Source organism: Rhinoraja longicauda, chromosome 15 (assembly GCF_053455715.1).
Source record: "Rhinoraja longicauda isolate Sanriku21f chromosome 15, sRhiLon1.1, whole genome shotgun sequence".
In the NCBI taxonomy this organism is placed as follows: domain Eukaryota; kingdom Metazoa; phylum Chordata; class Chondrichthyes; order Rajiformes; family Arhynchobatidae; genus Rhinoraja; species Rhinoraja longicauda.
The window spans coordinates 50160172-50187886 of record NC_135967.1 but is presented as its reverse complement, the minus strand read 5'-3'; the positions used below and the strand labels follow the sequence as shown (position 1 = coordinate 50187886).

At 48.6% G+C, this 27715-nt stretch overlaps 2 protein-coding genes across 2 annotated transcripts; both read right to left on the bottom strand.

Annotated features, from left to right (window-relative positions):
* Window positions 1-6877: 6877 nt before the first annotated feature.
* Window positions 6878-13125, bottom strand: LOC144600731 (interferon-inducible GTPase 5-like). Its single transcript, XM_078412654.1, has 2 exons — window positions 13100-13125; window positions 6878-9313 (listed from the first exon to the last, which is right to left on the bottom strand). Exons 1-2 carry the CDS (start codon window positions 13117-13119, stop codon window positions 8110-8112), a joined length of 1224 nt encoding a protein of 407 aa, XP_078268780.1. The 5' UTR covers window positions 13120-13125; the 3' UTR covers window positions 6878-8109.
* A 3-nt stretch (window positions 13126-13128) lies between these two features.
* LOC144600307 (interferon-inducible GTPase 1-like) lies at window positions 13129-22658 on the bottom strand (the record flags this gene model as incomplete). Its single annotated transcript, XM_078411875.1, has 4 exons — window positions 22618-22658; window positions 18613-18741; window positions 17272-18026; window positions 13129-13235 (listed from the first exon to the last, which is right to left on the bottom strand). Coding segments are annotated over exons 2-4 (882 nt in total), but the record flags the coding sequence as incomplete, so codon positions are not given.
* Between the last annotated feature and the right edge of the window lie 5057 nt (window positions 22659-27715).

Genomic DNA, 27715 nt, shown 5'->3' with positions numbered 1-27715 from the left:
CGGTGGAGGGTGTACAGCGGCGGGGGGTGTACAGCAGCGGGGAGTGTACAGCGGTGGGGGGCGTGTACAGCGGCTGGGGGCGAGTACAGCGGCGGGGCATGTGTTTTGCGGAAAAATGTGAGGCAAAATCGGAATGGAGGAAATGAAATAGGAAAGCGGAAACTTCCTGCCAAATTCGGAAGGGTTGGGAGTTCTGTGTGAGACTATTATTCAGGTGAAAGCAATGAATTGTTGGAAGTACTTTGCAGTAAGTGTTCCTATCCAACACATCCCCAATCTCAGGGATTTCTCGTCTTGAGTGTTTTTATTTCGGGCAGTAATTTTTCCACTGACATACAGTTCTCCGAACATTAATGAATTGATGAGAAAGATAATTTCTTGTTGCACCTTATTCTTTTTACTCATTTATGTTTGGTGACGGTCGGCACATTGTTCGGAAGCTGGGTACGCTCTAATGCCGATGGGTGACTACTTTAATGCTGCTTGGTTCTGTGGCATTTGCCCACAAAGGGACTTTCTGATTCACTGTTACGTTCTGGTCTGAGCTAGACGCAGCTCTAGTTGGAAGGAGCTTGGAGAACATGTGCTAGGGTAATATTTGGAAGGACAGGTTGTCTTTTAAGCAAATACACAGAAAGGGGGGTGGGTATCTGGAACGAGCTGCCAGAGGAGGTATTTGAGCCAAGTACCATGACAGCATTTAAAATATATTTGGACAGGTACATGGATAGGAAAGGTTGAGAGGGATATGGGCCAAACGCGGGCAGGTTGACTAGTGTAGATGGGTCATCTTGGTCGGAAGGGTCTATTTCCGTGCTGTTTGCCTAGATTAATCTGTGAAAGGTTGAACAGCCGAACATTTAATCCGCTGCAGCACAAATTTAAGAAAGTGGGATTTATTTTTAGAGAATATACTCAGAAAGATCTTGACCAGGTGAATGTGCAGATAATGATTCCATTGTGGGAGAAACTGGAACTAGGGGTCACTGATTTAAAATGCAGGGATGCCCATTACACACTCTGTAAATGTGCTCAGTCTGCTTGGGCCGTGGCAATCTTCTACTTCTTCATCTTAAGCCCTTTGCTCCTCTCGGGAGCGTAGGCCATTGACAAATGTCCTCCACCTCACTCGGTTGTTGGCGGTTCTTGTGAGATCTCCCCAGTTGAGCGCACTATTTTTTATTTTGGCAACATTGGCAGCCTTGCCAGCCTGGAACATGGTTCGGATGCTCCATGTCCCCACAAGGATAGATTTCTTTGGTGTCAGAAGGTGTGTCAGCTTCCCAGCGCCCTTGCGGGTTTGGCTGGGAAGTGTCATGTTCCCCGTCGCTGGGGAACCTTCTTCAACCAAGTGTGTCATTTGGTTTTCATTCGTCAAAGTTTCTGTAACTCATACTGTTTTCCAGGGGGTGGGGTAGTTAACCCCACGCCCAACCCCCAACATGGAGGACCAGGGACTGCTTCGTCTGCCCCCTCACCCATGACCTGTCCGGTTTGGTTGAACCTGCGCTGTGGCAATCTCCCGGTTGTTAAACACTTCATTTCCCCTACTCACCTTTTTTTAGTTTCCCTCACCCTGACTCTCAGTCTGAAGATGGGCCTCGACCTGAAACGTCACCCATCTCCAGAGATGCTGCCCGTCCTGCTGTGTTTCTCCAGCATTTTGTATCGATCCTCTTTGTCAGTATTTAATTGTCTATTGCACACCATGGCGCATTTACATACAGGTGTGATGCCGGTTCTGCATCCATCATGTCTGTTAGTTGCTGAATGTATTAAGTCTGTATTACTGGAGGGATGCATTGCATTGCAACAGCGCTGTCAGAAGTGTTTCTCAACACCAGCCCCGATATGATCTTTGCAAATTCCTTCGTATTATTCCTGATCACATAATTTAATCAGTCACACATTGTGGAAATAGGTCATTCTGCCCAACTTGCCCACAAAATACTCAATTGTGCTTTTTATTGTCACATCTGTTAATTGTTAACACAGTGAAATTATTTTCCTTCACACTGACCAACATGTCCCATCTACACTAGACCCTCTTGCCTGTGTTTGACCCATATCCATCCTAACCTGTCCTATCCATGTACCTGTCCGAATGTTTCTTAAACATTGCTGCCTCCTCCGGCTGCTTGTTCCATCCACCCACCACACTTTGTGGGAAGAAGTCACCCTTCAGATCCCTATAAAATCTTTCCCCCCTTCACCTTAAACCTACGAGCTCTGGTTCTTAATTCCCATACTCTGGGCAAAAGATTCTGTGCATCTACCTGATCTATTCCACTCATGATTTTATACATCTCTATCAGACAATTATACACTTCTACTAGATTAGTCCTTTACCCAAACTAAATTCAACACAACTCTTAAATGTTCTGTTATTTAATTAATTAAGGGAACCAATTTGCTCAGTGGAATATTTAGAACAGTCTGCAGTCTGAATAAATTAAGCCTGTCTTCATTTCTTTAAGTCCCCCATATCTGTAAAGTCTTTATGACAAACCAATTTTTTCTATATTTTATTGATTACCACCTGCGACACAATACCCTGGATTGCATCCTCAATATAGCAGATGACTTTGACCAGTACAGTCTGTGGAATGAGGTGCTGCCCATTGATTAATGTTTGTAAATACTATGTGCATGAGTTGCATGGAATCTTGTACTCTATGGAGGACCTTGGCAACCTGTGGAAAGGTGCAATGCATTTCCGCAGGACACACAACTCTCTTGGTGTTCTCGAGATACATTGCGCTGTGCAACTAAACGTAAGAAAAACGTCAGACACAATATTTCCATTTCTATTGAAGTTTTATCTTGTACAATCGCAAGGCACAGATATGTATTTATGAGAGAAATATTCGGCATATTGTATGTTAATCACAGAGCGCTTTTCAATTATACAGATCGTGAACATTCATTGTGCTGAAAATCAGAATTAATCCAGTTCATAAGTTCTAGGAGCAGAATTTGGCCATTCGGCCCATCCACCATTCAATCACGGCTGATCTATCCTTCCCGTTCAACATGCGTTAAATGAGCATTTACAATTCAGATTTTAAGCTACACATTATTTTTACCCAATGTAATGGCAGTTTCTATACCTTCTCAAAGCCCAACTTCGATAGCCATTACTGCTCGGGATGGAATGGAGGTTTAGCTTACGCACGCATCGCACTCTGAGATAATAAAACGAATCTTCCAAACATCTTTTCTTGATTTATTGGTCTTTATTAAAGTAGCACAATCAAAGAGTAATTCATAACCTTTCGTCCTTATCAACTGTTTCTTCATCAAACAACACAGTAAAATTCATATAGTCGTTACCGTGTGGTTCTTGTGAGTGTAGCTGGCGTGTGTATGACTGGTGCGAGCCTGCTAAAGAACTGTATTCTCTCCAACCTCCGAGACTAAACTGACCCACAATCTCTGTTGCTACGTTAGCCTCCTCCCATGTAGACACTCCCCATTACGTATTAAATCACACCCACAAACATGCAAAAAAGGCATAAACTAGAAATATTAAACATAGCCATAATACAATAACAGTAACTAAATTAAGAATAAATGGCTCCTACACACCGGCCCCTAATTGTTCTGCGTATATGACGAAGCAATTACCAATAGATATTAAAAGGAGCTATAAAAGCTTAATATTTATCAAAAACAAAAGTAATATGCATTATATGTTGGCAATCAAACTTCTTTAGCGATTCTTCGATCTTCTCCTTCACCTTCTAGAAGCAGACATATCTTGGTTATCGGTCTTACCAAGATGTTGTCCTTAGTCTGAAGTCGTACAGTAGGGACAAAACCTTTAATGTCTGGCATAATCTACAGTATCCTGCCCATCAACCAAGAACCTCGTGGTGCAGTAGAATCAACTACCAAGACGATATCACCTGGAATAAAATTTATTCTCACTCTCAACCATTGTTGACGCTCTTGAATTAGAGGTAAATATTCTTGTGTCCACCGTTTCCACCGTTACATGAAAAACGAAACCCTTGTGGTTTAACGGTAGATACATCCTTTTTCATTCAATCCTTCGTTTCTACGGGTATTGCGGCAGCAGCAAAACTACATTCCTTAGGTCCTGATCTTCCCTTGATTTTAGTAAAGGTAGAGCCTTTGACGGTTGTTGATTTAGGATCTTGAATATTCCCATAGCATAGGTTTGACATTAACCATACTTCTCTTTCCATGAAATTCACCAGGTCAGGAAGCATGGCCTCTCTATCGTCAACCTCCTGTATCAGGCCTGCTTTATCTCTCCACTTTTCTCTAAGCCGAAAGGGCAGTTTTAGAACGATAGCCTTCATATTACTAACAACATTCATTTCTTCCATGTGGATGCTATTTCTCATTGAATTACAACAACCACTAAGAAATATCGCAAACTTATGCAAATCCTTCACATCTTCCGCCTTAATAACTGACCAAGCAAAGGCCTTCTTCATGTATGCGTTAACAATCTTCTGTTTGTTACCAAAATGCACCTCAAGCTATTTTCTTGCCTTTCGATAGCCCTCATCCGCAGGCAAATGTCGACAACTTTTAACAAGCTGCTTCGAATATCCGCTTGTGTATTGCTCCAGAAATCGTAAGCGATCTCTGTGACTTGATCTCACTCCTTCCTCAAACGCTACTATGAAAGTTTCATATTGTAAGGGATCACCATCATATTTAGGAATTTCCATTGCGGGTATGGTGGCAGAAAGATTTTGTTGAACCATGAGCTCGCTGAGTCTCGTTTGATTCCTTACCAATTCATAGAATTCATTTTCAAATCCCTGGCTCAGTACAGGTCGATCCGGATAAAATTTGTCACGAGCCCCATAATCATTTGTTTGTCTCTGGCTGGGTGCAGGTAGCTGATGAACAGGCCTCTGAGAAGAGTACTGGGTTGGCTCATTTTGAGCCGTAACAGTCATTGCAAAGGTAGGTTGCTTCGGTCTAGCACCCGGTTGCTTTGGTGAAGTTTTGTCAACCATCCACTTACTCACGAGACCAGGCTAGCCCTGGCTGTGGGTTGGCTTCAGCTGTTGTTTCCAGCTTAGTAGCTCCTTCTTAGATCAAGGAACTCCTCTGAGATACTCTCGAGCTGCATCTTGATCCTCGCTCGGCCTTCCAGTATGTCCCTCCTTGCCTCTACAGCTGCCAGCTTCGTGGCTATTTCCAGCCATTCCTTCTCTCTCTTCAGCTGGTCTGCTCGTTCCTTATCCTCCTGGTTCTGCTGTTCTGCTCGTTTCTTAGCCTCTCTCTTCAGCTGTTTCTCTTGATCCTCAAGCTGGTATGTTTTCTCCAAGGCGGCAGCTTCTAGCGAGACAGCAGCCATCACAGCTTCAGCCTCCATTTGAGCAGAGACCCTCGTAGTTGAACTGGCTACAGAAGCAGATTTACGTCTAGATCTTCGTGTTGAGACGTTTGAAACACTATCCTGAGGTGTAATTTCTTCTTCCACCTCAACACCTTGTTGCATCGCACCTTCTACTGTGGAGTGCAATGTTCGAGCCCTGATTTCAGAAAACCACTTCTCCGCGTCAGTCATGAAACCATCAAAAATGTTCACCCTTTCTTGGAACCACTGAGTGTCCCATTGGAGTTCTGGCTTGGTCAGTTGTAAACTCAGTAGTGACTTTTGTTTTTCTCCAACCCCATGGTAAAGGTTGAGTAGTTGATCCAGACCAGATTTTACAATGTTCGCATTCTCATCTAATTCCATTAGTTCCTTCTGACAGACAATTAATTTGATGACCTGTTTCCACGACTTGTCACTCTCCTTCTGGCATCTTTCCAGATAGTCTGCTTGCCCTTTTTCCGAAAGTTGAATTTCTCTTTTTTCATATCTTCTTGATTTTTGTTCCGCATCTCCCTCCTGTGGCGGTTCCTCATACTTACCTGATGGAAGATCCATGATGAATTGGTGCTTATCGCTATGTTCCAGAAATACCAGAAGAATTCACATCAGAATGAGTATTTTTTCAAAACACATCATTAATTCCAAGGCTGAAAGTCTTGGGCCAGTACCTATGGTAAACAATCGCTGGCTGAGCACCTTATCTTGTAGAAGTTCATAACATAATTAATTTTTCTAGGTCGTGCTCTGCGAGTTTCGTTTCCTTATCTCCTCGTAGCATAAACAAGCTTCTTTTCTCACAGGCTTTTAAGTTTTTAGACCTCAACTTAAAATTACGACTAAACAGTCGTCTACTCACGGTACCCGGTCAATGAAGTCTTCAATCTTCTAATGATCCAGGTGTCAATTTGGCTTCAACCGGCAGGTTCTTTGTTCCAGGATTTCAGCTCTAATCTCTGCAACAGATTCAGCTTCTTCTTCAATTCCACTGTTGAATCGGATGTTGCTTGTAGAACAAGTCTTTCTTAGATTCTGCTGTTAGAATAGTTTTTTTCTTTAGTCCACTCAGAGAAAGTTCTTTACTCTACTCCACTGAGAGAAGTTCTTTACTCTACTCCATTCAGAGAAGAGTTCTTTACTCTAATGTAATGGCAGTTTCTATACCTTCTCAAAGTCCAACTTTGATAGCCATTACTGCTCGGGGATGGAATGGAGGTATAGCTTACGCACGCATCGCACTCTGAGATAACAAAACGAATCTTCCAAACGTCTTTTCTTGATTTATTGGTCTTCATTAAAGTAGCACAATCAAAGAGTAATTCATAACCTTTCGTCCTTATCAACTGTTTCTTCATCAAACAACACAGTAAAATTCATATAGTCGTTACCGTGTGGTTCTTGTGAGTGTAGCTGGCGTGAGTATGACTGGTGCGAGCCTGCTAAAGAACTGTATTCTCTCCAACCTCCGAGACTAAACTGACCCACAATCTCTGTTGCTACGTTAGCCTCCTCCCATGTAGACACTCCCCATTACGTATCAAATCACACCCACAAACATGATCCTACCGCGATCCTACCGCGGGTACAACCTGTGTGAAGTTTGCATGGTTTCCATGTGACCATGTGAGTTTCCACTGGGGTGCTCAGGTTCCCACCCACACCCCAAAGACGTGTAGGATTGTAGGTTAATTGACCTCTGTAAAATTGCCTCTCATGTGGAGTGAGTGGATGAGAGAGTGGGGTAAAGTGGACATAGTGTGAAAGGGTGATCAATGGTCAGTGTGGAATTGGTGGGCTGATGGACCTGTTTCTATGCTGTATCTCCAAACTGAAAGTTCACCAAACTGTGCCTTCTATAGGCCCATACTTAATAACATTTCACCTTGATTGTTACAGAGCTTCTGAATTTGTGTAAGTAAAACCTGTCCATCTCACTGGTGGTTCTTCGTCATCATAAATATACTATCCCTCTTCTATTTATCCAGCAAGATTTGGCATTTGACTTCTTCAGTCTATTGATTACTTTCAATCTATTGAAAGTAAGCATGCAGGTACAGCAGGCTGAGATGAAAGCTAATGGCATGATGGCCATCATCACGTGAGGATTTGCGATAAGGAGCAAGGAGGTCCTACTGCAGTTGTGCAGGGCCCTGGTGAGACCGCACCTGGAGTATTGTGTGCAATTTTGTTCTCCTAATTTGAGGAAGGACATTATTGCTCTTGAGGGAGTGCAGCATAGGTTCACCAGGTTAATTCCCAGGATGGTGGGACTGACATATGATGAAAGAATGGGTCGACTGGGCTTGTATTCACTGGAATTTAGAAGGGTGAGAGCGGATCTTATAGAAACATATAAAATTCTTAAAGGATTGGACAGGTTAAATGCAGGTAAAATGTTCCTGATGTTGGGGGAGTCCAGAACCAGGGGCCACAGTCTAAGAATAAAGGGGAGGCCATTTAAAACTGAGATGAGAAAAAACTTTTTCACCCAGAGAGTTATGAATTTGTGGAATTCTCCGCCACAGAAGGCAGTGGAGGCCAATTCACTGGATGAATTTAAAAGAGAGTTAGATAGAGCTCTCGGGGCTAGAGGAATCAAGGGGTACGGGGAGAAGGCAGGCACGGGTTACTGATTGTGGACGATCAGCCAGGATCATGTATGGGCAAATGGGGTCAGTTGAACTTGGCATAATGTTTGGCACAAACACTGTGGGCTGAAGGGCCCATTCCTGTGCTGTACTCTTCTATGTTCTAATGTCAAACGCTACCCTCACCACCCTCTCCGCACTCTCCGTCAGTTCCTTCAGCGCATCTCTCAGGATCTTGAAGGTCATGACAAATGATGAACCTGCTCCAAAAATGGAGCCGATGACTGGGACAAAGTATAGAGCAAATTCCAGGGCTGAAACCGTAACAGCAACAACTCCCCAACTTATCCTCATAATTACACCTGGAGTTATTTCTCCCAGCAGGGGAGTTTTTGCTGCTGCTTTCAGCTGATCCATGGATTTACCTGTTCTGTTGACCAGTCGCTGAAGGGAAGTGTCATTAAGACCCAGGCATTTCCTGAAATGGATGATTGCTCCAATCAGTACCCCAATGTCACACGCGAGAGAGACTCCAGGGACTGGGATGGCACCTACTGCTCCCGAGAGGATCGCCAATGCCCAGATCCCCTTCTTCAGCCACTCACTTTTCTTCTGAATAATCTCTACGCTGTGGTTGGGAAGGGCCAGGACAAAGATCCTTTTCTGTATATTTGGTAAATCACCTTCCAGTGCTTTATTCAACTCACCAAAATCATACTGATCCTGTTTAAAACTGGATATCAGGAACACCCTGGGATCAGTGATCCCGACCTTCCCCAACATACTGACACAGTCACTCCGGATCTTTTCCAATTCTGCATTTTCATCAACTTCCTTCCATTCCATTAAGATTGCATTAAGGTCAGCGTCAATCTTCGAGCGAACAAAATAGAATCTCTTCCCCAGCCGCTTAATCTCATTGGCAAGTTTTGCATCATTCTCTGTGAATCGACTAGCTATCACGATGATGAAGTAATCAAATTTTTTTAATTGCATTTCCTTCAGATAGGAACCCTCCTTGAATTGTGGAGATCCGATCCCCGGCAGGTCCCAGTAGCGGACATTGGGCAGATTGGGATGTGGGTATCCGGTTGGCTCCTTTGTAGTTTCTATGGTGCCAACCGCAGCCGCTCCCTCATCTTTGCTACGAAGCCCTCTCATGGTGTTGATGAAGGTGGATTTTCCTGTACCCGTGTCCCCCGTCACGGCGATGTTCAGCTCGGCCTTGTCCAGTTCTTTCATCTTCTTCTCTATCAACGGTTTAATCTTTTCCACACCACCCGTTTGGAAGTCGGACTTCAGTTTGCTGAGCTCATCCTGCGTGAAGATTGTGGGGGTCTCAGACTGAGCCGCCTGTTGACTGAAAGGAAACATGTGTTGAAACATGACCGAAAGGAAACATGTGTTGGAACATGACTGAAAGGAAACATGTGTTGGAACATGACTGAAAGGAAACATGTGTTGGAACATGACTGAACGGAAACATGTGTTGGAACATGACTGAAAGGAAACATGACTGAAAGAAAACCATGACAGTTACCAGATGAAACAGCATCCAAACACATTGCACATTGCATCATGACCAGATATCCTCGTGTCAATCTGACCTATTGATTGTACAGCAGGCTAAACAAAGCATTTCACTGTACTTCAGTAGACATGCACAACAATAAGGATAAACATAGTTATGGTTGAAATGCTTTTCCTGTTACAGAGCAAAGTGCAGTGGGATTATAAGGAGATGTATAAAATTATGAGGAACATCCGTATGGTGATTAATCACTTGTCTTTTTCTCAGGGTAGGTAACTAAAATCTGGAGGGTTTCCAGTTGAGGGGGAAAGATGACTGGTGGCTATTTGGAACGAGCTGTCAGAAAAGTGGTGGAAACAGGTACAATGATAATAATCATGATCGTAATTTATTAACCAAGCATGTTTTGCAACATACGAGGAATTTGGTTTACCAATAAACAATCGACAATAGGTGCAGGAGGAGGCCATTCGGCCCTTCGAGACAGCACCACCGTTCAATGTGATCATGGCTGATCATTCTCAATCAGTACCCCGTTCCTGCCTTCTCCCCATTCCCCTGACTCCGCTATCCTTAAGAGCTCTATCTCGCTCTCTCTTGAAAGCATTCAGAGATTTGGCATCCACTGCCGTCTGAGGCAGAGAATTCCACAGATTTACAACTCTCTGAGTGAAAAAGGTTTTCCTCATCTCCGTTGTAAATGGCCTACCCCTTATTCTTAAACTGTGGCCCCTGGTTCTGGACTCCCCTAACATTGGGAACATGTTTCCTGCCTCTAGCATGTCCAATCCCTTAATAGTTTTATATGTTTCAAAACTAGCTGTCAGAAAAGTGATGGAGACAGGTACAATGATAATAATCATAATCGTAATTTATTAACCAATTATGTTTTGCAACATACGAGGAATGTGGTTGGCCTTACAGTCATACCAAAAAAGCACAAGGCAAAGAGTGGCAATAAAGGGGGCTTTTTCTGGTTGGCTGCCAGTGACCAGTGGAGTTCCGCACGGGTCAGTGCTGGGGCTATTAATATTTGGATGAGGGGATCGAAGGCTTTGTGGCCAAGTTTGCAGATGATATGAAAATAGGTGGAGGGGAGGTAGTGTAGAGAAAGCCAGGACTCTACAGAAGGACGTGGACAGGTTGGGAGAGTGGGCAAAGAAGTGGCAGATGGAATACAGTGTAGCAAACTATGGACTCATTCATTTTGATAATAGGAATAAAGGCGTAGACTATTTTCTAAATGGCAAGAGAATCCACAAATCAGAGATGGAAAGGGACTTGGGAATCCTGGTGCAGGATTCCTAAAAAGTTAATTTGCAAGTTGAATCGGTAGTAAGGGAGGCAAACACAATGGCAGTATTTATTTCAAGAGGACCAACATACACAAACACGGATTTAATGCTGAGGCTCTGTAAGACGCTGGTCAGGCTGCAATTGGAGTATTGTGAGCAATATTTGGCCCTATATAGAAACATAGAAAATAGGTGCAGGAGGAGGCCATTCGGCCCTTCGAGCCACCACCATCATTCATTGTGATCATACCTGATCATCCACAATCAGTAACCTGTGCCCAACCTCTCCCCATATCCCTTGATTCCGCTAGCTCCCAGAGCTCTATCCAACTCTCTTAAATTCATCCAATGATTTGGCCTCCACTGCCCTCTGTGGCAGAGAATTCCACAAATTCACAACTCTATGGCTGAAAAAGTTCCTTCTCACCTCAGTTTTAAATGGCCTCCCATTTATTCTAAGATTGTGGCCACTGGGTCTGGACTCGCCCAACATTGGGAACATTTTTCCTGCATCTAGCTTGTCCACTCCTTTTATGATTTTATATGTCTCTGTAAGATCCCCTCACATCCTTCTAAACTCCAGTGAATACAAGCCTAGTCTTTCAATCTTTCCTCTTATGACAGTCCCGCCATCCCAGGGATCAATCTTGTGAACCTACGCTGCACTGCCTCAATTACAAGGATATCCTTCCTCAAATTAGGCGACCAAAACTGTACACAATACTTCAGATGTGGTCTTACCAGGGCCCTGTACAACTGCAGACGAACCTCTTTACACCTATACTGAAATCCTCTCATTATCTGAGGAAGGATGTGCTGGCTCGGGAGAGAGTCCAGAGGAGATTTACAAGAATGATCCCTGGAATGAGTATGTTAACACATGATGAGCATTTGACAGCACCAGGCCTCCACCACAGCAGTTTAAAAGAATGAAGGGGGGGCCTCATTGAAACTTAGTGAAAGGCCTGGATAGTGTCAGGTGTTATGGGGAAAAGGTTGGACAATGGGATTAGGAGGGAGAGATAGATCAGCCATAATTGACTGGTGGTGTGGACTTGATGGGCCAAATGGCCTAATTCTGCTCCTGTCAGACCATGAACATGGTCATTTGGAGTATCGCCTGCAGTTCCACTCAACCATTGGAGGAAGGATGCGATGGCCCTGGAGAAAGTGCATACAACGTTTACCAGAATGCTGCCTGGATTAGAGGTATTTGCTATCAGGATAGGTTGGACAAATTTGGATCTTTTTCTCCCGAATGCTAGAGGTTGAGGGGGATACCCAATGGACAGAATCTTTTTCCCCAGGATGGAAATGTCAAAGAATACCTAGCATAGCTTTCAGGTTAAAGGACTAAAGTGTAAAGAACCTTTTCGGGCAAGTATTTAAACTGGAGAGTAATGGGTGCCTGGAACGTACCACATAGGGTGGTAGTGTAAACAGATATGGCAGTGGCGTCTAAGAGGCTTTTGGCGAGGCACATGGGTATGCAGGGAATGGAGGGATATAGATCATGTGTTGGCTAATGAAATTAGTTTACCTTGGCATTATGTTCAGCAGAGACATTGTGGGCTGAAAGGCCTGATCCTGCACTGACTGGCCCACATCACGACACTGCAAGTCTGTCCCCTAGCCTCAAGGTTGGGGTCAGGAATGTCCTGGGTAAAGCTGCAACCACAGATCCATCTTCCCCACTTGCCTGCAATGAGCACAGCTCAAACAACACTGTGCACCGTCCCACACTCAAAATTATCACATCTTCCACTACCAACACACAATGGGTTCACTGTGTGCTAAGCACAAGATGCCATGCTGCTACTTACCTGAGCTACTCTGAGAACAACTCCAAACCCCAAACCCTTCACCAACAAGCATTTTAGTGCAAAGGGATGCTGCCACCATTAGCATGCACAGCATGCTGCTTATGAAAGATATCACTATTCCTTCTGAAGGCAGGACTCAGCTATTGAGGAAGTATGACCGGGCCACTTGCTCAGGGCAGTTAAAAAGGGATATGAATTGGTTGTCTTGACTCCAATGTCTACATCGTGAAAAGAGATTAGATGCAAAGAGAAAGGACTTCAGTTGCCGATCAACGAGCTCTCTCCTGTAACAATGGGCAATCTGAGCACTGGCCATGCCCTGCGCTGGCAGGTTGTACTGAGGCAAGGAGACGCAGGGTGACAAAGTACAGGGAGACAGGGTGACAAGGTGACAGGGTGTCAGGGTGATAGGGTGACAGGGTGACAGGGTGACAGGGTGACAGGGAGACAGGGTGACAGGGTGACAGGGTGACAAGGTGCGGCATGTCCGGACCTACCTGGAGCTGCCTCCTCCCATTTCTGATCTCTGTGCGTCGGTGCCGGCCTGTGTGATGATCCTGTGATCCTCGCGCTGCACTGAGGTGAGGTCGGGGATCAGAACTCCTCTTCGTCCTTGGATGTGCGAGTCTTCTCCTTCAAGACAAAAGTAGTGAGAGAGTGAGTGCTGGTTTGTTCTGTAGCAGAAATCCCTGAAGCTATTGGGAATATCACCCTTAATCGGGATGGGTTTAATGCAATCTAGTAGAAAGTGGGCATGTGCTCGCTGGAGTTTAGGAGGATGTAGGGGACATCATTCAAACTCACCAAATAGTGAAAAGCCTGTGTAGAGTGGATGTGGAGAGGGTGTTTCCACTAGTGGGAGAGTCTCAGAACTAAAGGACGTTCCTTTAGGAAGGAGACGAACAGGAATTTCTTTAGTTAGAGGGTGGTGAATCTGTGGAATTCATTGCCACAGAAGGCTGTGGAGACCAAGTCAATGGAGTTCTCTCAGGCAGAGATAGATTCTCCAATGTTATGGGTGTCGGGGGTTATGGGGAGAAGACAGGAGAATGGGGTCAAGAGGGAGATATAGATCAGCCATGATTGAATGGCGGAGTAGACGATGGTCCGAATGGCAAATTCCCCACCAGTGGCAAATTCCCCACCAACAACATGTGGCAGGGACTAGTTGGGCCGAAGGGTCTATTTCTGTCCTGCAAATGCTACCACTAAAAGAGATCAAACGAAATGAGCAGGAACCGAAACAATTTCCAGAACCAGGGGGGTCACAGTTTAAGAATAAGGGGGAGGCAATTTAGGACTGAGATGAGGAAAAACATTTTCACCCAGAGTTGTGAATCTGTGGAATTCTCTGCCACAGAAGGCAGTGGAGGCCGATTCACTGGATGTTTTCAAGATAGAGTTAGATTTAGCTCTTAAGTCTAAAGGAACCAAGGGATATGGGGCAAAAGCAGGAACGGGGTACAGATTTTAGATGATCAGCCATGATTATATGGAATGGCGGTGTTGGCTCGAACGGCCGACTGCTGTACTTATTGTTCTCTGTTTCTATGAGTCTCATGTGGCACCGAGAGAGGTTGGATATTCTGCATGGGGGGAGGGTCCCAGGCCCGTGGACAAGTCTCAGAGAGGGGCAGGCAATGCACCCAGCCTCCTCGCCGCCCACAGGAGACCGCGGGGCTGGAGATTGTTTAGTGCCCGGGACAATCGGGCGGACTGCTAACGTGGCAACAAACACCAGCGGCCACTCGGTAGCTCCCCCATCATGATTCCCAATCTATTTGCAACGAATTATCTGTATTGATTGCAACGCCCCTTCTCTGAAACCACTACCATTCCGAAAATAGAGCGCTGACAACTCTCCTCAGTTTGTGCTTCAACCACTTGTCCCTACCTGCACTCGTTCTGCAAGCAATCGTCAGAGGAGAAAGATGCGGAGCTGAACAGAACAAACAGTTGTGTGGCTCGCCCCTCTCCCCCCCCCCCCCCCGCTCAGTCGCTTGGCCCCTCTCTCCCTCTCTCTCTCTTTTTTTCATTCCAAGGACTTTATTCAACAAATACATATTACAGTGTGCCATGCTCTTCCTCAGGACTTTCATGTAGTCGCCCCCCAGGACATCCCAGAAGGCTCTAACAAACTCAACCGTCAGCCCATCCAGCCCAATGATAAGGGGTCATTGGAGGAGTTGACCATCCCATCGTCCGCGAGTAGCTCGACGAGCTGTTTGCGGGTTCCTCGCCCTTTCTCCAGAGAGAGAAAGAAAGGTGAAGCCCGGTCCAGATCGTGCAGCATCTGGACTCGCGACCTCACGTAAGCACCTCGGGACCGCTCAAGCTGCAGGTCCCTCAGAGCTTCCTTCCTCTCCTGAAACTCTCCCCACTCACAGGAGTCCTCACCGTCCCGACCCAAGCGAGACTCTGCGTCGAGTAACTCCTTCTCGAGTCGCTCGACAGCCGCATCCCGCCTTCTGGTCGACCCTCCCGTGTAGTCCTGACAACAAAGACGGATGTAAGCTTTCCCCACATCCCACCACTTCCTAAGGGAAGGGAAGCCCCTCTGCCTCTCTTTCCACTTCACCCAGAACCGCCTGAAAATCTCCTGGAATCGGCGATCCTCCAGCAGCTGGTTATTAAAGTGCCAGTACGCGGACCCAGCCCGTGTGCACGCTGGGATAAAGTCCACTCGCACCAGGCAGTGGTCCAAACACGGCATCGCCCGCATAGAGGCTGCCGAGACCCGGGAGACATACGCTCTGGAGATGTACACATGGTCGATACGGGAACCACCCCCCTCAGACCTCCGCGAAAACACGTTGGAATCATGGGTGGAGATTCCGCCACGCATCAACCAGCTCGAAAGATTCAATCACACCTCTCAACTTCTTCACCACTGCAGGGGCACACTGAATACCAGAGCGATCTCACACCTCAAGGGAACAATTGAAATCCCCCCCAAGGAAGACACACTCTCCGCAATCAATGGTGCTCAGCAGAGCAGTCACCTCCTGAAGTAAACGTGCCTGCATCGTGCCGGTGCTGGGGGCGTACACGTTAATGAAATGTAACGGCACGCCATCCACGATCACGGCCAGATAGAGCAAACGGCCTGGCACAACTTCCTGCACCTTCACAATCTCTGGCTGGAAAGTCGAGGCCAACAGGAAAGCCACCCCACTTGACTTTGTGCTGAGGTGGCTCATGTAGACACCCCCCTCCCACTCCAGGACCCAGGCGGGCTCGTCACTAACAACAGTGTGCGTCTCATGTAGACCCCCCCCTCCCACTCCAGGACCCAGGTGGGCTCGTCACTAACAACAGTGTGCGTCACTTGCAGAAAACTCACTGCATACTTCCCCTCTCTGAGGACCGATAGATGGTGAAATCTACGAAGGTCCCCCCTTCCACCGTTGTTGGGGCCGCAACTGTTTACCATATATATTAATGATTTGGAAGAGGGAATTAGAAGCAACACTAGCAAGTTTGCGGATGACACAAAACTGGGTGGCAGTGCAAACTGTGAATAGGATGTTAGGAGGTTGCAGGGTGACCTGGACAGGTTGAGTGAGTGGGCAGATGCGTGGCAGATGCAGTATAATATAGATAAATGTGAGGTTATTCCCTTTAGCGGCAGAAACAAGGAGGCAGATTATTATCTCAATGGAGGTAGGTTAGGTAAGGGGGAGATGCAGCGAGACCTGGGTGTCCTTGTACACCAGTCACTGAAAGTTGGCGTGCAGGTACAGCAGGCAGTGAAGAAAGCTAATGGAATGTTGGCCTTCATAACAAGAGGATTTTAGTATAGGAGTAAAGAAGTTCATCTGCAGTTGTAGAGGGCCCTGGTAAGACCACATCTGGAGTATTGTGTACAGTTTTGGTCTCCTAATTTGAGGAAGGACATCCTTGTAATTGAGGCAGTGCAGCTTAGGTTCACGAGATTGATCCCAGGGATGGCGGGACTGTCATATGAGGAAAGATTGAAAAGACTAGGCTTGTATTCAATGGAGTTTAGAAAGATGAGAGGGGATCTTATAGAAACATATCAAATTATAAAAGGACTGGACAAGCTAGATGCAGGAAACATGTTACCAATGTTGGGCGAGTCCAGAACCATGGGCCACAGTCTAAGAATAAAGGGGAAGCCATTTAAAACTGAGGTGAGAAGGAACTTTCTCACCCAGAGAGTTGTGAATTTGTGGAATTCTCTGCCACAGAGGGCAGTGGAAGCCAAATCACTGGATGGATTTAAGAAAGGGTTAGATAGAGCTCTAGGGGCTAGTGGAATCAAGGGATATGGGGAGAAGGCAGGCATGGGGTATTGATTGGGGACGATCAGCCATGATCACAATGAATGGCGGTGCTGGATCAAAGGGCCGAATGGCCTCCTCCTGCTCCTATTTTCTATGTTTCTATGTTATTACTGGTGCTGATATTTCTCCCAGCAGGAAAGAATCAGCTGCGGCTTTCAGCTGTCCCACGGATGTGCCTGTTCTCTCGGCCAGTCTGCGGATAGAAGCATCATCCAGACACAGGCATTCATGGAAATAGATTATCGCTCCAGTCAGGATCCCAATGTCACATGCGGCAGAGAGACCTGGGACTGGGACTGGGACCGCTCCCACTCCTCCTGAGATGATCGCAAACTCCCAGAAACGGTTCCTCAAAATCTCACCTTTCTTCCGAATAACCTCCACACTGAGGTTGGGATGGGCCAGGACAAAGACAGATTTCTTTATATTTGGTAAATCATCTGCAAGTGCTTCCATCAACCGAGGGAAATCATACATATCCTCCTCAAAACTGGATATCAGGAACACAATGGGATCAGGGATCCTGGCCTTTCCCAACCGGCTGACGCAGCCACACCGGATCTTTTCCAGTTCTGCAACTTTATCAAATTCCCTCCGGTCCATCCGCATTGCATTAAGGTCAAGATCAATCTTGGAACGAACAAAGTAGAACCTCTTCCCCAGCCGCTTAATCTCCTTGGCAAGGTATGCATCATTCTCTGTGAATCGACCAGCTGACACTATGATGAAGAAATCGTATTTTTTAAATTGCATTTCCTTCAGATAGGAACCCACGGGGAATCGTGTAGACCCGATCCCCGGCAGGTCCCAATAGCGGACATTGGGCAGATTGGGATGTGGGTATCCGGTTGGCTCCATTGTAGTCATTGTCATCCCAACCTCAGCCGCTCCCACATCTCTGCTACGAAGCTCTCTCATGGCGTTGATGAAGGTGGACATTCCTGCACATGTGTCACCCGTCACGGCGATGTTCAGCTCGGTCTTGTCCAGTTCTTTCAGCTTCTTCACCAGCAGAGGTTGAGCCTTTTTCAGACCACCCGTTTCAGAGTCGGACTTCAGTTTGTTGAGCACATCCTGTGTGAAGTCTGTGGGGGTCTCAGACTGAGCCGCCTGTTGACTGAAAGGAAACATGTTTGGTGAAAGGTTCCAGATGAAATGAAACCAACTGAAATAAAGCAGCTACTTTCCCTTTCCCTCTTCTCTTCCCGTTGCTCCACCTGGATACACACCATTTCTCCCACAATCCCGCCCTTTCCCCCTTCCCCGTCACCTTCCACATTTATCCGTTCCTCCAGATTCCCATTTCACGCCTCTTCTCTGGTCATAGGAGTGGAATTAGGCCATTCGGCCCATCTATCCGGCGGGTTCCACTTATCTCAGTCTTTGTATCACTGGCCTTCCTTCAGTCATCACCCCCCCACCCCTCCCAACATCCTTCAACCTATCACTTGCCTGACTTAGTCCTGCCCCAATCCTCATCCAGCCGCCTCCCTCCAATCACAATCAGAGTGAAGAAGGGTCCCGACCCGAAACGCCACCTGTCCCCAGAGATGCTGCCTGACCCGCTGAGTTACTCCAGTACTCTGTGAAACGCCACCTGTCCCCCAGAGATGCTGCCTGACCCGCTGAGTTACTCCAGCACTGTGCTTGAGGTGAGGGAGGAGAGGTGGAGAAGTAACATTGTGTGATGTATGCAGACATACCTAGAGCTGGCATTTCCCATTCTCTGTCTCTCCTTGTCTCGCCTGTGTGATGATCCAGTGGTCCCAGCACGGCCCTGGGGGGAGAGGTCTGGGCACACGGGCTGCTCCTTGTCTGCACTTGTGTGTGTTCTGCTGGAGGAAAGCAGAGAGGTTGCTGCTGGTTCTTTCTGTAGCAGAGGTGTATGTAAGGCTGCAAAGTATATCCCTCAATCAATACATGTCATTTGGCCCAACTGGTCCGTGCCGACACAATGCCCCATCCAGGCTAGTCCCACATGTTTGCAATTGGCCCACAGCTTTATAAACCTGTCCTATCATGCGACTGTCTAATGTCCGTTAGATGCTGTGATGGTTCCTGCTTCAATTACTTCCTCTGGTAGCTGGTTCCACATGCCCGCCACCCTCTGAGTAAAAAAGTTGCCCCTCAGGTTCCAATGAAATCTTTCCTCCCTCACTTTATCATATCATATCATATATATATACAGCCGGAAACAGGCCTTTTCGGCCCTCCAAGTCCTTGCCGCCCAGTGATCCCCGTACATTAACACTATCCTACACCCACTAGGGACAATTTTTACATTTACCCAGCCAATTAACCTACATACCTGTACGTCTTTGGAGTGTGGGAGGAAACCGAAGATCTCGGAGAAAACCCACGCAGGTCACGGGGAGAACGTACAAACTCCTTACAGTGCAGCACCCGTAGTCAGGATCGAACCTGAGTCTCCGGCGCTGCATTCGCTGTAAAGCAGCAACTCTACCGCTGCGCTACCGTGCCGCCCAAGCCCTAACCCTAAGCCCTCTTGTTTTTGATTCCTTTACCGCGGGTAAGAGACTGTGCATTCACCATCAATTTCCCTCATGATTTTATACGCGTCGTTCAGATCACCCCTCATCCTCCTGCGCTCCAAGGAATAAAGTCTCAGCCTGCCCAACCTCTCCCTAGAGCTCGTTTACGAGTCCTGGAAACATTCCCGTAAATCTTCTCAGCTCTTTCCAGCTTAATTCGGTTCAGTTCAGTTTAGTTTATTATCATGTGTACCGAGGTACAGTGAAAAGCTTTTGTTGTGTCCTATCCAGTCAGCTGAATTGCAATTGAGCCATTTACACTGGACAGATACGCGATAAGGGAATAACGTTTAGTGCAAGGTAATGCTGGTAAAGTCTGATCAAAGATAGTCAGAGGGCCCTGGGAGAGGTAGATAGTAGTTCAGGACTGCTCTCTAGTTGTGTTGGGATACAAACCCTGTGACAGGAACTTGCTGTAAATCTCCCAGTGATTCACAGGAACAAGTTACCTCTGCTGAATAAAGAAATTAGACTTTAAAATTAACCAACGAACATTCCTCTCACCTTCGCTCCCCTCATCCCCCACCCTGGTTGTTTAATCAGCTGCATAGTTCACATTGTTTCCTTCAGTTCACACCTTTCCCATCACACAATGGGACCCGACCTGCCTGACCTCATTTGTTACCAACCCTGATGTCCTGGTAGGACAATAACTGCAGATGCTGGTACAAATCGAAGGTATCACAAAATGCTGGAACAACTCAGCAGGTCAGGCAGCATCTAGAAGAGAGGGAATGGGCGACGTTTCGGGTCGAGACCCTTCTTTAGACTGATGTCAGGGGAGCAGGACAAAAAAAGGATATAGGTGGAGACAGGAAGACAGAGGGAGAACTCGGGAGGGGGAGGGGAAGAGAGGGACAGAGGAACTATCTAAAGAAGTCAATGTTCATACCGCTGGGCTGTAAGCTGCCCAAGCGAAATATGAGGTGCTGTTCGTCCAATTTCCGGGTGGGCCTCACTATGGCACTGGAAGAGGCCCATGACAGAAAGGTCAGGCTGGGTGTGGGGGGGGGAAGTTGAAGTGCTCAGCCACCGGGAGATCAGGTTAGTTAAGGCGGACTGAGCGAAGGTGTTGAGCGAATCGATCGCCGAGCCTGCATTTGGTCCGAGGTTGGAGGAGGTCCAGGTGAACCTCTGTCTCACCTGGAATGACTGTGTCATTGGATGGAGTCAAGGGGGGGGGGGGGGGGGGGTGGAAAAGGGACAGGTGTTGCATCTCCTGCGGTTGCAGGGGAAAGTGCCTGGGGAGGGGGTGGTTTCAGTAGGAAGGGACGAGTGGACCAGGGAGTTACGGAGGGAACGGTCTCTGCGGAACACAGAAAGGGGAGGAGATGGGAAGATGTGGCCAGTAGTGGGGTCCCGTTGGAGGTGACGGAAATGTTGGAGGATAATTTGTTGGATCCGCTGGCTGATGGGGTGGGATTCTGTCCTTGTTACGAATGGGGGGAGGGGGAGCAAGAGCGGAGCTGCGGGATGTAGAAGTGACCTTGGTGAGAGCCTCATCCCCGTTTCCTGAAGAATGAGGACATCTCTGATGCCCTAGTGTGAAATGGGCATAGTTGAGCCATAGACGGAGGAATTGGGAGCAGGGGATAGACTTTTTGCAGGAGACAGGGTGGGGAGAAGTGTAGTCCAGACAGCTGTGGGAGTCAGTGGGTTTGTAGTAGATGGCAGTCACTAGACTGTCTCCTGTGATGGAGATGGTGAGATTCAGAAACGGGAGGGAGATGTCGGAGATGGTCCAAGTACATTTAAGAGCAGGATGGAAATTGGTGGTGAAATGTATGAAGTCAGTGAGTTCTGCATGGGTACAAGAGGTAGCACCAATGCAGTCGTCAATGTAGTGGAGGTAGAGTTCGGGGATGGGGTCGGTGTACGTCTAGAACAGGGTTTGTTCGACGTACCCGACAAAGAGGCAGGCGTAGCTAGGGCCCATGCGAGTGCCCATAGCTACGCCTCTGGTTTGGAGGAAGTGGGAGGAGTCAAAGGAGAAGTTGTTAAGGGTAAGAACCAGCTCTGCTAGGCGGAGGAGAGTGTTGGTCGATGGGGATTGGCTGGTTCTACGGTCGAGGAAGAAGTGGAGGGCTTCGAGACCATCCTTGTGGGGGATGGAAGTGTAGAGTGACTGGACATCCATGGTGAAAATGGGGGAGTGGGGGCCTGGAACCGGAAGATATCGAGGAGATGGAGAGCGTGTGAGTTGTCTTGGACGTAGGTGGGGAGGGATTTGACGGGGGGGGGGGGGGGGGGGGGGGATAGGATGGAGTCGATGTAGGTGGAAATAAGTTCGGTGGGACATGAACAGACAGAAACAATGGGTCTGCCGGGACATTGTTTGTCCCGTTCTGTTTATGGATTTTAGGGAGAAGGTAAAATCGGGCCGTGCAGGGCAGGGGAACGATAAGGTTGGAGGCATTAGAGGGCAGAGCGCGGGGGGGGGGGGGGGGGGGGGGGAGTGTGTGTGAGTGTGAAATGTGTGTCTGTGTCTGTGTCTGGGGTCACCGGCAATGGACTGAATACATCACGGGGGGGGGGGGGTTGGGGGGGGGGGGGTCGACCAATTTGGACACGATTCTAACTGCGATGTTGCCGCATAAACTGCGACCTCGGAGTGAAAACGAAACTGCAACCGCGAAAACAAATATTTCCGAGAAAGGTGTTTAGTTTACACGCAAGCAAGGTTTAGCAAGATAAAAACTAACATACACTCCCTCACACGCACACTCGCCCACACTCTCTTACACACTCACACACACTCTCTCTCTCTCGCTCACACACACACACGCACACAACTGCTGCCCTGGTCGATCAAACCCAGTGAACACGATTCCAAGCCGCCCTTTTGCCAACTCTCATTTCAATTCATCCCGTTAATGAAAACCAAGTGCCCTGGAGACGTGAAATAAAAATAACATCAAACGCTGGAAACCTTCAGCAGCCCAGGCAGCCAATGGATCCTGGAGCTGAAACACTCAACTCAGATTTGATAACTTAGAGATTGACACAAAAAGCTGGAGTAACTCAGCGGGACAGGCAGCATCTCTGGAGGGAGATAACTCAGAAACGGATGGCAGATTCTCTCCGCGGCTGCTGCCTGTCTCACTGAGTGTTTGAACAGTTTCCAGTGCCGCTGCTCCGGTTCTGGTCCTTACCTACTTCGGTTCAGGAGGAGACTCCGTCAGTGAACGTCCGCCGCTACTCCAGTCCGCTGTGGTCGCCGCTCCAGTCCGCTGTGGTCGCCGCTCCAGTCCGCTGTGGTCGCCGGTCCAGTCCGCTGTGGTCTCCGCTACAGTGCGCTGTCAATACTTGTTCCTCTGTCCCTCTCTCCCCCTCCCCCTGCCCAGTTCACCCACAGTCTTCCTGTCTCCACCCATATCCTTTCTTGGTCCCGCCACCCCCCCCCCCCCCCCCCCCCCCCGACATCAGTCTAAAGAAGGGTCTCGACCCGAAACGTCACCTATTCCTTCTCTCCGGAGATGCTGCCTGTCCCGCTGAGTTACTGCAGCATTTTGTGATGCCTTCGTGTCAAGTACTTGGATGGATTGCTGCACCTTATCAATAAGGCTCAAGATGTGTGTGCGCCGTGTGACTTTACACTTTACCCACCGGCGCGACTCAGCCCCTCAGACCCGGGGCAGTGCGGAAACAGAGACCGCTAGGCGACAATTATACCGACAATGAGAAACCCACGCAGGTCACAGGGAGAATCTGTCCAGACACCACCCGTAGTCGGGATCGAACCCGGGTCTCCGTCGCTGCAGGCGCTGTAAGGCTGTAACTCTGCGGCTGCGCACATTATATAAACAAGCCCAGTCTGGGGTCACCGGCAATGGACTGAATACATCACGGGGGGAAACAAGACAGACACAAAATACTGGAGTAACTCAGCGGGACAGGGAGCATCTCTGGATAGAAGCAATGGGTGACGTTTCGGGTCAAGACCCTTCAGACTGAGGTCAGGGGAGAGGGAGTCCACATAGATTCAAACCTCGGCTTCAAAACCAACATTGGCTACCCTCCAGTCCACAAGAACTGACCCAAAGTCGAGAGAACATTGGGGCCACCTCCTTGAGTACTGTGGGATGCAGACCATCAGGCCCTGGGGATTTATCTGCCTTCAGTCCCAACAGTTTACCTAACACCAGTTCCTGACTAACGTGTTGTTATCTGGGAGAGGGGAACAACAAAGAAAACAGAGATAAAATGTAGTCGGAGACACAAACAGCAGAACTGGGAAAGGGAAGGCGAGAGAGAGGGAGAGCAAGGGTTACTTGAAGTTAGAGGTCAATGTTCGTACCACTGGGGTGCATGCTGCCCAAGTGAAATATGAGGTGCAGTTCCTCCAATTTGCGCTGGGTCTCCCTCTGGTAATGGAGGAGGCCCAGGATGGAAAGGTCAGTGTGGGATTGCGAGGGGGAATTAAAGCGTTTAGCAACCGGCAGATCAGGTAGGTTTAGGCTGACTGAGCGGAGGTGTTCTGCGAAATGATCGCCGAGCCTTTGCTTGGTGTCGCCGATATATAGGAGTCCACACCTGGAACAGCAGATACAGGAGATGAGGTTGGAGAAGGAGCAAGTGAACCTCTGCCTCACATGAAAGGGCTGTCAGGGTCCTTGGATGGAGTCGAGGGAGCAGGTAAAGGGACAGGTGTTGCATCTCCTGCGGTTGCAGGGGAAATACCTGGGGAGGGGATGGGTAGGGCGGGAAGGGGCGAGTTGACCAGGGAGTTGCGGAGGGAACGGTCTCTGCAGAAAGTGGAAAGTAGTGGGGATGGGGAGATGTGGTGAGTAGTGGGATCCCGTTGGAGGTGGTGAAAATGCCGGAGGATTATGTGCTGGATGCGACGGCTGATGGGGTGGAAGGTGTGGACAAGGGGGACTCTGTCCCTGTTGTGACTGGGGGAGGGGGAGCAAGGGCAGAGCTGCAGGGTACCGAGGAAACACTCATGAGGTGTGTGTGCGTGTGTGCGTGTGTGTGTATGTGTGTGCGTGTGTGTGTATGTGTGTGCGTGTGTGTATGCGTGTGTGTGTGTGTGTGTGTGTGTGTGCGTGCGTGTGTGTGTGTGTGTGTGTGTGTGCGTGTGTGTGTGTGTGTGTGTGTATGTGTGTGCGTGTGTGTATGCGTGTGTGTGAGTTTGGGGTCAAGGGCATTGGACTGAATACATCACGGGGGTGGGGGGCAATTTGGACACGTTTGTAACCACGATATTGTCGTCTTTTGTTCCACATAAACTGCGACCTCGGAGCGGAAACGAAACTGCAGCCGAGAAAACAAATGCTTTCCGAGAAAGGAAGCCTGTTACCCGGAAACCGTGTACCCACAAACAAGATTTGGCGAGACAAAATCAAAGAACTGCAGATGCTGGATAGACAGACAATGCTGGAGTCACTCAGCGGGTCAGGCAGCATCTGTGGAGAACATCGATAGGTGACGTTTCACAGAGTGCTGGAGTAACTCAGTGGGTCAGGCAGCATCTGTGGGGCAGAGGGATGGGTGACGTTTCGGGGGGTGAGAATGTTCTTCAGAGTGAAAGTACGGGGTGGGGGTGGTGGGGAGAGGTGATGAGTTGGAGGCGAGGAAAGACCAGGACTAAACAGGGCTGGCAGCAAATGACCTCAGGCAGGACGGTGCCTGGCCAGTGTGGGCCCATTGCTGGCCAGTGTGGGCCCATTGCTGGCCATTGAGGGCCCCTTTACTGGCCAGTGGGGGCCCATTGCTGGCCAGTGTGGGCCCATTGCTGGCCAGTGTGGGCCCATTGCTGACCAGTGTGGGCCCATTGCTGTCCAGTGTGGGCCCATTGCTCGCCAGTGAGGGTTTGCTCTCTGGAGGGATACAATGGGGTGAACTGTGAATCTGGTTAAATGACGAGGATGGAGGAAGACGGGAGTTTTAGTAGAAGTTAATTTTAAAGTCTGAAGCAGTCTGGAGAAGGGTCTCAACCTGAAAATTCACCCATTCCTTCTCCCCAGAGTTGCTGCCTGTCCCACTGAGTTACTGCAGCATTTTGTGTTTGAAAATAACTGCAGATGCTGGTACAAGTCGAAGGTATCACAAAATGCTGGAGTAACTCAGCGGGTCAGGCAGCATCTCAGAGAGAAGGAATGGGTGACGTTTCGGGTCGAGACCCTTTTTCAGACTGAAATTCAGTATGAAATACAGCATTTTGTGTGTATGTGACCTGTGCAAGTTGCCAGCCTTCGTTTACGACAGTGGCTTCAGACAGACATCTGATCCAGGGCCCGCGGGGACCCACCTGGAGGGCCGGCGAGCAGACCGGTCGCGGGAGGGAGGGAGGGAGTGCATGGCCTGGATGGGGGAGTGGGCCGCTGGAGGCCCTGCAGCAGCCGGGGGCTCAGTTAGACCGGGCCCTGCTGGAGGCCCTGCAGCAGCCAGGGGCTCAGTTAAACCGGGCCCTGCTGGAGGCCCTGCAGCAGCCTGGGGCTCAGTTAGACCGGGCACTGCTGGAGGCCCTGCAGCAGCCTGGGGCTCAGTTAGACAGGGCCCTGCTGGAGGCCCTGCAGCAGCCTGGGGCTCAGTTAGACCGGGCACTGCTGGAGGCCCTGCAGCAGCCAGGGGCTCGGCTGGACTGGCTGCCGCTCCAAGAGGCCGAGCGCTTGGACCGCAAGCGGCCTACAGCGGTGGAGGACACCATGGCTACGCCTGGCCAGGCCGACCCTGCAACTCCACCGGGACAACACACCTCCATATGACATTTAATTCTCTCGTCTGGAGTACTGTGTGCAGTTTTGGTCTCCAAATTTGAGGAAGGATGTTCTTGCTATTGAGGGCGTGCAGCGTAGGTTTAATAGGTTAATTCCCGGAATGGCGGGACTGTCATATGTTGAAAGACTGGAGCGACTAGGTTTGTATACACTGGAATTTAGAAGGATGAGAGGGGATCTTATCGAAACGTATAAGATTATTAAGGGGTTGGACATGTTAGAGGCAGGAAACATGTTCCCAATGTTGGGGGAGTCCAGAACCAGGGGCCACAGTTTAAGAATAAGGGGTAGGCCATTTAGAACAGAGATGAGGAAAAACTATTTTAGTCAGAGAGTTGTGAATCTGTGGAATTCTCTGCCTCAGAGGGAAGTGGAGGCCAATTCTCTGAATACATTCAAGAGAGAGCTAGATAGAGCTCTTAAGGATAGCGTAGTCAGGGGGTATGGGGAGAAAGCAGGAATGGGGTACTGATTGAGAATGATCAGCCATGATCACATTGAATGGCGGTGCTGGCTCGAAGTGCCGAATGGCCTCCTCCTGCACCTGTATGCTACTGTATGTTTTCATTTTTTTTCTTCTATTGGAACCTAATCAAATGTACAGCACTTTGGTCAACGTGGGTTGTTTTTAAATGTGCTATACAAATAAAATTGACTTGACTTGACTTGACCTATTGTCTATTGTCTAAAGCAGTAGCAGCAATCAGCAGCAGCAGCAGCAGGAGCAGCAGTCAGCAGCAGCAGCAGCAGCAGTAGCACCACCACCAAGTTGTGTTGCTTGGGAAGTATTGTGTGGAGTTAGTAAGGAGTAAGACCTGTGTGATCTCCCGGACAAGTTTTGATCGCCTAGCTTGGGGTCGGAGAGGAATTTCACGGATTTTTTTTCCCAAATTGGCCTGGGTTTTTTTATCCGGTTTTTCGTCTCTCCCAGGAGATCACTCAGTTCTTTTGGGTGGGCGGTTGGAGCGGTTGGAGCAGCGGCCGGGCGGTAGGTTTAGAAACCGAGCACGGGGCTTTGTTTGGGGAGTATGAGTGCCAGGGCAGTTTATTGTTCTGGGTGTCGGATGTGGGGAATCTGGGAGTCTGATAGTCTTCCAGACATCCACATCTGCGCCAGGTGCGACGAGATGGGGCTCCTAAGGGACCGTATTAGGAACCTGGAGCGGCAGATTGATGACCTCCGTCTGATCAGGGAGAGTGAGGAGGTTATAGAGAGGAGTTATAAAGAGGTGGTCACTCCAAGACCACGGGAGGTAGACAAGTGGGTCACGGTTAGGGGGGGCAAGGAGCAGAGGCAGGGACTAGAGAGGACCCCAGTGGATATACCCCTTGGTAATAAATACTCCTGTTTAGGTACTGTTGGGGGGGTACAGCCTACCTGGGGGCAGCGACGGTGCCCGGGCCTCTGGCACGGAGTCCAGCCCTGTTGCTCAGAAGGGTAGGGAGAGGAAGAAGAGAGCGATAGTGATAGGGGACTCTATAGTGAGGGGGTCAGATAGGCGATTCTGTGGACGCAGTCGGGAGACCCGGAT

Excerpts from the sequence above, each read along its gene's own strand:
- LOC144600731 (XM_078412654.1), bottom strand. The coding sequence starts at position 13,119 with ATGGGAGGAGGCAGCTCCAG. Across the intron at positions 9,314-13,099 it reads ATGGGAGGAGGCAGCTCCAG|TCAACAGGCGGCTCAGTCTG; the intron begins GTAGGTCCGGAC and ends GTTTCCTTTCAG.